The sequence below is a fragment of the Polyodon spathula genome, chromosome 11, assembly GCF_017654505.1.
Source record: "Polyodon spathula isolate WHYD16114869_AA chromosome 11, ASM1765450v1, whole genome shotgun sequence".
Lineage (NCBI taxonomy): Eukaryota > Metazoa > Chordata > Actinopteri > Acipenseriformes > Polyodontidae > Polyodon > Polyodon spathula.
Genome location: NC_054544.1, coordinates 814,800 through 827,205, shown reverse-complemented (window position 1 = coordinate 827,205; position 12,406 = coordinate 814,800). Strand labels below are relative to the sequence as shown.

Sequence of the window (12,406 nt, the reverse complement as noted above, 5' to 3'; positions counted from 1 at the left end):
GGGGGTTGGCCGATTGCGGCCGGTGTACGTTGTACATGGGGGGAGGTGTGTGGCAGAGCAAAGCTCTGCCCTTTTAAATTGGCAGGGATGGGGTTAACTTCCCCTGCCTGCCTGGGTTTATTATGTTCAGGTGGCTGGGGTTGATTAGTTGATTAGGTTGATTAACGATCAATCAGCGCCCAGCCACCTGATATAAAAGGAGGCCTCAGCTTCTCATTTGGGAGAGGGAGCTGAGGAAGCAGGTTGGTGTTTGTTTTGTGGTTTTTTGAATTTTCTAAATCCAGTGAAGGCATTGCCCAGCCTGGAAACCTTTATTTTTGTGAGTTTTGTTTTTGCTTTATTTGTGTTTGAGTATCTGTTATTTTGCCTTTGTGCACTTTATTTTTGTTTATTTATAATAAAATAGTTATTTTTTTGAACTGCAGTCTGTCTCTGGGCCTCTAGCCACTCGCCAGCCTGCCACAAGCTCCCTTAGCAATGTTCATTTCTATTTCTCTCTTGGCCTTTCTAACTTCCTTTTTGACTTGCGTTTGCAGTTCCGTGTACTCTTTCTGCGTACTTTCTTTTCGGTCCTTTTTTAATGCTCTGTAAAGTGCCTTTTTTCGCTGAATATTTTTTTTAATTGATCTATTAAACCATTTTGGCCATTTAGTTTTACATTTAGATTTGTCTACTTTAGGGATGTAATTGTTTTGCGCCTCTAGTACTACATTTTTGAAGAACAACCATCCTTCTTCTGTGGGTGTTTTCTCTATTTTACTCCAATCTACTTCTGTTAGTCTCTGTTTCATGCCTTCATAGTTTGCTTTTCTAAAATTGTAAACCTTAACTTTAGTCTTTACTTTTGGGGATACCATGACGAGATCCTGAGGCCCATTGTCGTGCCATTCATCCGCTGCCATCACCTCATGTTTCAGCATGATAATGCACGGCCCCATGTCGCAAGGATCTGTATACAATTCCAGGAAGCTGAAAATGTCCCAGTTCTTCCATGGCCTGCATACTCACCAGACATGTCACCCGTTGAGCATGTTTGGGATGCTCTGGATCGACGTGTACGACAGCATGTTCCAGTTCCCGCCAATATCCAGCAACTTCGCACAGACATTGAAGAGGAGTGGGACACCATTCCACAGGCCACGATCAACAGACTGATCAACTCTATGCGAAGGAGATGTGTCACGCTGCATGAGGCAAATGATGCTCACACCAGATACTGACTGGTTTTCTGATCCACGCCCCTACCTTTTTTTTTAAGGTATCTGTGACCAACAGATGCATATCTGTATTCCCAGTGATGTGAAATCCATAGATTAGGGCGTAATTAATTTATTTCAATTGACTGATTTCCTTATATGAACAGTAACTCAGTAAAATCTTTGAAATTTTTGCATGTTGAGTTTATATTTTTGTTCAGTATAATTAAAACAATGTCTCCTGCCTCTTCCAATGACACAGCTGATCTGCTCCTGCAGGCCTGAGCAGCACATTAGGAGCTGCTGTAGGATTCTTCAGGCAGAGGTGAAAAAACTCCCCAGAGACCCAACAGCCAGACAGGTATTGCCCTCCCAGTCCCTAAAGCTTTAAGAGAAAGCCACTGAATGTGTTCACCATGTCAAGAGCTACTTTGCTCTTTCAAGAAAACAGAAACGCTGCACTGTGTCTCACATTATCTTGTCAGAGGTGCGAAAGAAACTGAAACATAATATTTATTGTAACATTGGGTTGCGGCTGTCCAGCCAAGGAAAAAAACACGCAGTGTCATTACTGAGCGAGCCACATCATTGCAACACCATTTGGGATGGCTGAATGCATTTATACAATTTCTGTCGTTTCTGTAATATTTTCAAAAAGTTTGGATCTCTTTTGTAGGTGGTTAAAAATGTATCCTTTATTTGACCACACCAGCAACGCTCGTCCATAAATTCAAATTTAAAATGACACATTTTTCATCACTTCCTGAACGTTCAGAGTTCTGGGGTTTCCGCATTATACAATGGACTTGTGAGTCATGTTTTGTTTCCAATAGCGATACATACAGCAGGCTTAATGAAGTGCTAGTAAAACTGGAGCCCAGGCTTACTCCACTTAATGAAGTGCTAGTAAAACTGGAGCCCAGGCTTACTCCACTTAATGAAGTGCTAGTAAAACTGGAGTCCAGGCTTACTCCACTTAATGAAGTGCTAGTAAAACTGGAGCCCAGGCTTACTCCACTTAATGAAGTGCTAGTAAAACTGGAGCCCAGGCTTACTCCACTTAATGAAGTGCTAGTAAAACTGGAGTCCAGGCTTACTCCACTTAATGAAGTGCTAGTAAAACTGGAGCCCAGGCTTACTCCACTTAATGAAGTGCTAGTAAAACTGGAGCCCAGGCTTACTCCACTTAATGAAGTGCTAGCTAAAACAGGAGTTCAGGCTTACACCACTTAACATTTACCTAATACACCACATCAAGAATAAAAAGGATCATTTTACACATCTTTATGCTCTTCAAAAAAATGAAGCCCCACTCACTTAATTCCTCCTTTCTTCTAATAAACCCTTATATCCACCATCTGAAACCAGATCCCTTTTGTTGCTGTGATTCACTAAAGTCTTGTGGAAGAGATAACCAAGCAGACTAAATGCAGTATGTAATACAGCAGAATGGCTCTCATGTTCAAATAGGCAGCGACTGGTCTAGGACAGTGTAATAAGGTGGCTGTGCTCTTTGTTGAGCACATGGAGTGTTTAGAGAAAGTCTGTGCAGATTGTATGTTGAGTGGAAGCCCTGATGCTGGGGGTGCTGTCTTGTGCAGGGGTCTTTGTTGAGCACAAGGAGTGTTTAGAGAAAGTCTGTGCAGATTGTATGTTGAGTGGAAGCCCTGATGCTGGGGGTGCTGTCTTGTGCAGGGGTCTTTGTTGAGCACAAGGAGTGTTTAGAGAAAGTCTGTGCAGATTGTATGTTGAGTGGAAGCCCTGATGCTGGGGGTGCTGTCTTGTGCAGGGGTCTTTGTTGAGCACAAGGAGTGTTTAGAGAAAGTCTGTGCAGATTGTATGTTGAGTGGAAGCCCTGAGGCTGGGGGTGCGGTGCTGTCTTGTGCAGGGGTCTTTGATGAGCACGAGGTGTTTAAAGAAAGTCTGTGCAGATTGTATGTTGAGTGGAAGCCCTGATGCTGGGGGTGCTGTCTTGTGCAGGGGTCTTTGTTGAGCACATGGAGTGTTTAGAGAAAGTCTGTGCAGATTGTATGTTGAGTGGAAGCCCTGATGCTGGGGGTGCTGTCTTGTGCAAGGGTCTTTGTTGAGCACAAGGAGTGTTTAGAGAAAGTCTGTGCAGATTGTATGTTGAGTGGAAGCCCTGATGCTGGGGGTGCTGTCTTGTGCAAGGGTCTTTGTTGAGCACAAGGAGTGTTTAGAGAAAGTCTGTGCAGATTGTATGTTGAGTGGAAGCCCTGATGCTGGGGGTGCTGTCTTGTGCAGGGGTCTTTGTTGAGCACAGGGAGTGTTTAGAGAAAGTCTGTGCAGATTGTATGTTGAGTGGAAGCCCTGAGGCTGGGGGCGCGGTGCTGTCTTGTGCAGGGGTTGGCAGTGATCTGTGTTGTTGGGACAGAAGCCAGCTTATTCCAGTGGAATTTCCTGTCTTGTTTTAATTTCCCTCCTTCATTTTCCAACCTAGACAGAAAAAAAAGCTTTTTAATTACAGTGCCGAGGGTTAGCGTTTCAGGGTATTATTATTGTTAGTGAGTGCTTCCTCCCAGGATGAGACTTACTTCAGAGTGCGAGGTTGCGCTGCTTTCAGCTGAGTTGAGACATGCAAACCTAATGATTATTATTTTTTTTTTAAAATAAGTCTTAAGGTTTAGACTGGTTTGTTTTTCTTGTATTGTTTTGGTCCTGTCTGCTCTGCACTGTCTGCAAAAGAAACAAGTAGCTCCTATTGAGGGAGCCGGTGATAATATTGCTTTAGTGTGTGTTAGTGTTTAGTGCTTTAGACTAAAAGTGTACGGTTTTGACATAGAAAAGTAGGGTGTTTTTTGAGAGCCTTTTACCACAGTATTTAAAAAGCTAAACGCTCTACATTAACATGCACTGATATTAGTGAAAATTTATGAGGGGTTGCTGTTACATTGTAATCTTGCTCCAGCTGTAAAAAAAACAAAAACATGTTAGTACCTTAACTAATACATGTGAGAGCCTGAGCACGGCATTCCAGTTGTGCATTACCCCCAGGGGATTAGCCCTAGTAAATAAGGTAAACGCAGCCCTTGAACTCTCCAGAGTGCTCTGCTTTTGTTCTTCCCGCGGCGTTGGAACAATAGAGCTGTCTTGGTGATGGAATAAGCCTGCTCTGTCACAGCCTAGCCCTGCCTGCGTTTCAGCTGAGCTCTCCTGGGGGGGAGCAAGGCAGGAGAACACAGTGCAAACACTGGCAGGGCACAGAGCGGGGGACGCGAGGGAACACACCCCTGTGAACCAGCATGCAGCCATCATTAGTGCATTGTACTAAAAACTCAATCCTTACAAATGCAAATAAAAGAAAACGCAGGTTTGTTATTCCATGGGCTTATAAATGGCCGTCAGGCATTTTGTTGCGCCGCAACCCGGATCAAAGTGTGTCAACCCACATCCTTGATTGTGACGCGGGTAGCCAGAACCTGGGTCGGGACCTGGGTAGGAGTGTTAGTGTGAAAGGGGTTCTAGTTTAGCCTGCTTCTGTGTTGGATGTGTACAAATGGTAAAAATGAAACCTACAAATTCTTGTGTATTTTTCATAATTTTGTTGGTAAAATGATGAAAAATACCCCATTGTTAACATCAGGTGTGCACGGCTGGATTGGGTCAATTTTGCTGACACCTTTAAATTAAATGCCGCTGTATTTTGTTGGCACTTTTTTTAAACTGTAAGGGTAGCGATGTCATAATTAAAAAGTAATCAGAGAGAATAAATTCAAACTCAGTTTGCACAGCCAATTCAAGACGAGGAACTTCTAAACTTTCCAGAGGCTTTTAATATTTCGAAGGTCGCCACGCTTGGCTCTGCGTGCAGTTCCAGGTTCTCTCACTCAGTTAATATTCGATGCAGTGGTGCATGACTGCAGTCTACGAGAATTCCGATGGTGTTCCAAGCTGATCAACCCTGTCACGTGGGCATGACCCAGTTCTCGAAGCTCTTTTTCTTAGACCTTCCCTGACCCCGCTTTCCTATTATCTCCTCCGATAATTCACCCTGACCATTATTAATGGTGCATTAACTTCAGCTGCGCTTCAAATAAAACTGTTTCGCTTGCACCCTCTCAGCCAGCCGATGGACTTAAACAGTGAACCATTATACTGGGTACTTCCCATCTCCATAAAAAAAAAAAAAAAAATTCGAAAGAGGACCAGCTTGCTTTGTTCATTTTGAAAATGAACATTTAAATGTCTCTTCTGTTTAGGGTATACAGATATACAGTCCGCTGTGTATATTGACTCAACGAGGGCTCTTTGCTCAACAGTTCTGCATAGACTGTGAAATAATGTTCCTGGTTGTTTTGACATCTGAATTTCCTACTTCGAGGTCAGACTTGTCTCTTTGCAGGAGATGCTGAAGGAATTTAATACAATACAAAAGTCTGCATGTCGAGTCTTTCTTAAGTAGTGCTTTTAAAAAAATCATAGTTCAATTTAAACTGTACAACGCTCTTGAAGTTGTAGAAATAAATAATATTAATGAGAAACAAAATGAAGCAAAAAAAACTACAACTAGTAGTACACCCAAAGCCCAACTGAGCAAAATGTCTTTTTCATGCATATAAAGCTGTTGTCTGTAATCTCCACAATTTACAAATACTTGTTTTAACCAGAAATCATTTCTAACTACATATGTAAAGCCAAGCACTGCATTAAAAAAAATAAAGACTTTATGTTATTGATAGAAGAGAAGCATCCAATAGAAATGAAGCCCTCTGATTGGCAAGGACCTGCATAATAGCTTGACTTAGTAACACCTCCCAATTACTTAGCAGTAAAGTAACTTCAGATAAATACAGCGGCACTTCATTTCAAGGTGACAGCAATATTGACCAGATCCAGCCCGTGCACGGCTGCTGTTAATGCTGCCCTCACAGCTGAGGCATATGTGAGCCTGGATCACAGGGTGTTGTGCTGTTAGCCATTAGCTATTGTTTACAAGCCATTATTGCATTCGATTATTTTATTATGAGCACAGCTTGAGACCCATGGCTCATCCCTTGTTCAAGCCTGCAGTTCCCCTGAAGAGAGGTTTTTTGGTTTAAGTATACGATAGAGATGCTAGAAAAGGATTTTCCCCAATGCTGTCAGCTCCGTTTGCGTTCAGTCTGCAGTTTTCCTTGATTCTTTCTCTCGTCTCCCTGAGTTCAAAGGGTGCCTAGCTGCAGGTCTTTGTCAGAAGCCCAGTTGGAGATCTTTTATGTTGGAGATGTAGAGTTTCTTGGGATCACTGTTATTATTTATTCATTCCACTTCTCTTGTGTGATAGTGCCAGTATTTTACAAGAAGCTGCTCAGCTTGCTCTGAGATTCACCTTGTTTTATTGTAGCTCTTTTGCCTTTGAACTTTTTTTTTGAAAGCCCAGTTTTTTTGAAGTCTCTCTCTCTCTCTCTCTCTCTCTCTCTCTCTCTCTCTCTCTCTCTCTCTCCACAGCCCCACACCACATATTCCCAACATTCCACGCTCCAATTCCGATTGACATGCGTCACCATGAGGGGAGATATCATTATGAACCACACTCCATACACGCTATGCACGGGTAAGTCTTCAACCTCTATTGCATGGAAAATGAATGATCCTCCTGTACACTAGGAGAATCACTTTCTCAAGGGAAACCAGCTGCTTTAAATGTGCCATGGCTAAATGTGATGGCGCTCTTCCGATTATTCTTGTCTGATGAGCCCATAAACAAAGTATAAAAATGCTTTTATTATATTCAATTAAAATATATAAATCTTCATTAGCAATTAAAATATGATATATGTCAATTATCTCTTGAAATTAAGTCCTGCTGTTTTTAATAAACAAACTGTGAAGTCTCCCAGTCATTTTGCATGATAACATGCAGGGTTACGATGCAGACTGGGCCTGTTCTATACAAGCTCAGGGGTTTTGTACTCAATGTAAACATCTTCAGACAATCTATATGACTATATTTCACTTTACCTTAACATTGTACAAACAGAGATTGGACTGTGTTTTTCAGTTTTACGTACCTATTCACCTATTTACCTATTCACAAAGAACTTGAATCAGTTACTGCATAGCTAAATATTGAGATATTACAGTGTATTTAGATGTCCCATGAATGTTTAAGGAATCTTAAAGTGTGTGTTGTTAAATACCCAATAATGTCAATCCTGCTTTTATAATAATCTCAATCCAGCAGTTGTTCACTGCAGGCATCATTACAGCACACACAAAGAGCAGATCGCTCAGTTTGTAATTATGGACAGCTGGCAGTAATGACAGGAAAGACACAAACCTGAGCTGGCCTTTTTTTTAAGCAAGTAAACATAGAAAAGTAAGGTCTAAGGCAGTATTGGTAGAGCAGGTTAGAGAGGTCTAAGGCAGTATTGGTAAAGCAGGTTAGAGAGGTCTAAGGCAGTATTGGTAGAGCAGGTTAGAGAGGTCTAAGGCAGTATTGGTTCTGAGGTAGAACTACAAGAAACAAAGTCAAAGAGAGATGTTTCGTCTACTGCCTTATACAGTGTGATTAGATCACGTTCAGGATCGGTTCTGCAATGTTCTGGAGTTTGGCCACCCTAAACTGGGAACACAAACCTTTTAGGAGCAGATGCCAAGCCTGATGTTTCAGCAAAATCGATACAATTGTGGAAATCGTGCTGAAACATTTAAATTCACAGATTCAATGTTTATACATTTCTTGGGGCAGTGGGAAAGCAAGGCTATTCATCAAAAAGGCTGGAAGTAGGAAAAAATTCTGTCTCTGTGCTTGGGCTTGTTGATTAATGTGATTTGATCTTGACAGAGGACCCCTAATTCATCAAGGCCTTGATCTAGCTGTCTTTTCCACTACCTGTGCCAAATGTATCTAATTACAACAACATTGCACAGCAAATTAAGTGCCGTGTCATTTGTTGTGAGGCGGGGCACTTTATTATCTGCTCGGAGCTTCATGTCAAAGGTTTGCTTCATGATTGCTAAACATGACACCTCCATACATCCCCCTTTATCATTGTTTGCATATAACATAATGAGAGCTGGGGTTATTTTGTCATAGCTGTCATAAGATAAGCAGCTTGTTCTGTAAGCCTTGCAGCGTGCACGCAGGACAGCTATTTTATAACCGCAGGGATGACAGCAGACCCCAGATCTAACACGAGATCTGAGCGCAATACTTATTATGAATAATCCCACCCTGAGACTAAGAATGAAGGCTGACATGAAGGCTGGCATGAAGGCTAAAAAGCAAAAAAAAAATCCATCAAATCAGTGCCTGCATCTGAACAGACCACGATAGATCTGCATGATAATTTTACACTTTGCCAAGCATTTACCATTCTGTTTACCATGCTGTGCTGTTCTCTGATCAAGCATGTAATGTATACTGTGCAGTGATTTGACCATGAGTCTGCAAGCTTTACCACAGGTTAACTGTGCTTTAATGTGCTTTCATACCATGTTAAACCTGCATAAGCTAATCTCCAAAGGGAAATGCATAACCGTGGCTCCTGCCCCTGAACTGCTTTTAGACTGAGTAACCATGAAGACTTTTTGCAAAGTGCTTCGGGACCCTGCTTCTTGATCAGTGGGATCTATGAAATTTTTTTTTAACTGCATTTCTGTAAAACCTTACATTTAAACTGCTTTTTCCAAAGAGACTCACTCTATATATTGTTTTTTTATTGGGTAATAATGAACAGAAACACATCTCCATCACTGAAGATAACAATCTCAGTACAAGAAGTCTGTTGGGGGACCAGTACAGTAAACCCAGTCAGCAGTTTAGTAATGCTACACAACAATGGGGAAAATCTAGCTTTGGTCCTCACTTAAAATAAAACTGTAGTCTTGTTTCACTGAATACAATTTAACTCTTCACTGATTCAGTTTCATGTTTAAGATAGATAAGTCCCACCTAATTTATCATTTTAGCCAAGAGAAAATTCATTTAAAAAGTAGCTAGATATCAGTGCCAGAAATGCACATTTCTTTTGCTTGTTTGTTTCAGAATGATTTCCTGATGACTGATATTAGTTCTCCTCGATGTCTGGTTGTTTAATAACACAGTGGCTTCTGTAGCAGCAGGGCTTCGCGAAATTGCCAGCTCAGGATCACAGTAAACACTGCAGTCAAGGAAAATGTCAGGAATATAGGATTGCGTTGTGTAATTCCCGTGAAGAAACGGTATGCTTGTGGTACACTCTGCTTCTAATAGCATCACTGTGATACTAGAGCTGTACACAGAGCTCAGAAGATTGTTTACAGTAATCACAGCTGTGCTTTCTGTTTACAGGAAAGAAACCACTGTACACAGTTCAAGAGTGTTTTTAACATTTCTCTTCTGGTAAACTTAACCATTTCAGTCCTTAATTATTTTAGTCGAGCTGAAGAATGCAAAGTTTTATACTTAAAAAAGGAACCCCTTTATTGAGTATACATGAGAACAGAACACAATTATTATTGTTTTAACATATAATTATCCACTACCTCAGACTGGGACCTAGGAGTCCCGTGACAGTCCATCGTGATTTCAGATCGTATATGTTAACATAGGGCAAATATTAAAGGGTTAAGCAGTTTCAATTAGTGCTCAATCCATGTACAGCACCTGTTTCTTCAGCATGTTTCAGAAATGCTGTACAGTACCTGTTTCTTCAGCATGTTTCAGAGATGCTGTACAGTACCTGTTTCTTCAGCATGTTTCAGAGATGCTGTACAGTACCTGTTTCTTCAGCATGTTTCAGAGATGCTGTACAGTACCTGTTTCTTCAGCATGTTTCAGAGATGCTGTACAGTACCTGTTTCTTCAGCATGTTTCAGAGATGCTGTACAGTCTGTTTCTTCAGCATGTTTCACAGATGCGGTACAGTCTGTTTCTTCAGCATGTTTCACAGATGCTGATAATAAGTGGAGTTGTCATTTTTAAATAAACTGTCTCCACCCATTTCTATGCCTCCTCTGGTGTTCTGGGCTGAGTAACAAAGTGAAGTGGGGTGTGCTGCAGAGAGCCCCAGGTTAATCTTTGAGAGTCACTGTGGTTGATATTGGCCCAGAGAGCTTTTCAACAGCACTTCCTAAACTGAGGCTTCTTCTGCCTGAAAAACCAGACAAAGTAACCAACTACCTTTCCAACTACTATCTTTTGAAGTTTCAAAACGATCCATTTCAAATCAGGATCACAGTGCTTTAGCTGAAATCCTCTTTGAGGTATTTGACAAACAATTTCACAACCAGTAAGTTCTTGCACATTAGTAAAAATATATAGTTGTTGCTTTTGCTTGCTTAACCAAAATCCTTAGTATTTCCAAAAATCTTCAGCCAGCACTGGGATGGAGGTAGCACCTTTTTTTTGCAAATATTTACTCTCAGGTCTGGTTAACCAGTAATGTTCTCTAAAACACGTTGCTTGGCCCTTCATAGGCAATATGAAACTTACTGAGGCAGACTGCTCAGACAAATGCAGCAGTATTTAGAAAAGAAAAGAAAAATATATTATGCCTGATGGGTGTCTCTAGTAAGTTACAACTTTAAAAAACAACTTTTAAATGAATATAGAGTAACTGACCTACATGTCCCTTGATAATGATACTGCATAAATAATGCATTACAGGTATCAGAACAATAGAAGTCACTGTGGCACAGTATGCTAAACATCTTTGTTAAAAGCGCTTTGTGATGGTGGTCCACTATGAAAGGCGCTATATAAAATAAAGATTGATTGATTGATCTAACTCAAAGTTTCATCAATTTAGTGCAAGTGGTTCCCAAAATAGAGGAGGAAGGTATGGGTGGCTCCGTTATGTCTCCAACGCTGGAAATATACATCCCTTACAGGAAACAATAATGCGGTAGTCATCTTTCTATAGAGAGATACTGTGCCCATTGTTTCTCTTACAGACACGTGTATGTTTCCTCATAGGCGCTGAATCACTTTGGCTCATTATCAGCAGCCTGAAAAGCCTTAAAGTTGCACAATAAGAAATAAGTAAACTAAAGATGGCTGAGCTGGAACATGATCGCCTGGGAACAAGGCAAGGGCCCGCAATGGAGAACACCAGCTTGTGGAATGACTGAGGGTCTGGAGAGATTGTATCTGTTTACAGTTCTGTGAGCCTCATTGAACCTCGTCTTCATAAACTTCCACTTATTACCCAGCAGAGCTACACCTCCCAGCCAACAGAAACACCCAACAGCTCCTCCAGCAGCTGTTACAGCACTCCTAAAATAAACCTGAAGGACACGTTAAACACGCAGGCTTCGCTCGTTATCACAGCACTCCTAAAATAAACCTGAAGGACACGTTAAACACGCAGGCTTCGCTCGTTATCACAGCACTCCTAAAATAAACCTGAAGGACACGTTAAACACGCAGGCTTCGCTCGTTATCACAGCACTCCTAAAATAAACCTGAAGGACACGTTAAACACGCAGGCTTCGCTCGTTATCACAGCACTCCTAAAATAAACCTGAAGGACACGTTAAACACGCAGGCTTCGCTCGTTATCACAGCACTCCTAAAATAAACCTGAAGGACACGTTAAACACGCAGGCTTCGCTCGTTATCACAGCACTCCTAAAATAAACCTGAAGGACACGTTAAACACGCAGGCTTCGCTCGTTATCACAGCACTCCTAAAATAAACCTGAAGGACACGTTAAACACGCAGGCTTCGCTCGTTATCACAGCACTCCTAAAATAAACCTGAAGGACACGTTAAACACGCAGGCTTCGCTCGTTATCACAGCACTCCTAAAATAAACCTGAAGGACACGTTAAACACGCAGGCTTCGCTCGTTATCACAGCACTCCTAAAATAAACCTGAAGGACACGTTAAACACGCAGGCTTCGCTCGTTATCACAGCACTCCTAAAATAAACCTGAAGGACACGTTAAACACGCAGGCTTCGCTCGTTATCACAGCACTCCTAAAATAAACCTGAAGGACACGTTAAACACGCAGGCTTCGCTCGTTATCACAGCACTCCTAAAATAAACCTGAAGGACACGTTAAACACGCAGGCTTCGCTCGTTATCACAGCACTCCTAAAATAAACCTGAAGGACACGTTAAACACGCAGGCTTCGCTCGTTATCACAGCACTCCTAAAATAAACCTGAAGGACACGTTAAACACGCAGGCTTCGCTCGTTATCACAGCACTCCTAAAATAAACCTGAAGGACACGTTAAACACGCAGGCTTCGCTCGTTATCACAGCACTCCTAAAATAA

The 12,406-nt window shown here is 41.6% G+C and overlaps 1 protein-coding gene across 2 annotated transcripts in view; it reads left to right on the top strand.

Moving 5' to 3' along the window:
- Positions 1 to 12,406, top strand: part of LOC121323134 (zinc finger protein GLI2-like) — a 146,326-nt gene that overhangs the window by 81,443 nt on the left and 52,477 nt on the right. The window contains exons 1-2 of one of the 2 annotated variants that reach the window (XM_041263942.1): positions 1,466 to 1,557; positions 6,642 to 6,747. In XM_041263942.1, the coding sequence (XP_041119876.1) occupies positions 6,689 to 6,747 (59 nt within the window). In that variant the 5' untranslated portion in view covers positions 1,466 to 1,557; positions 6,642 to 6,688. Of the gene's footprint in view, positions 1 to 1,465; positions 1,558 to 6,641; positions 6,748 to 12,406 lie in introns of those variants that run through there. The other variant, XM_041263941.1, reaches the window with a different exon arrangement.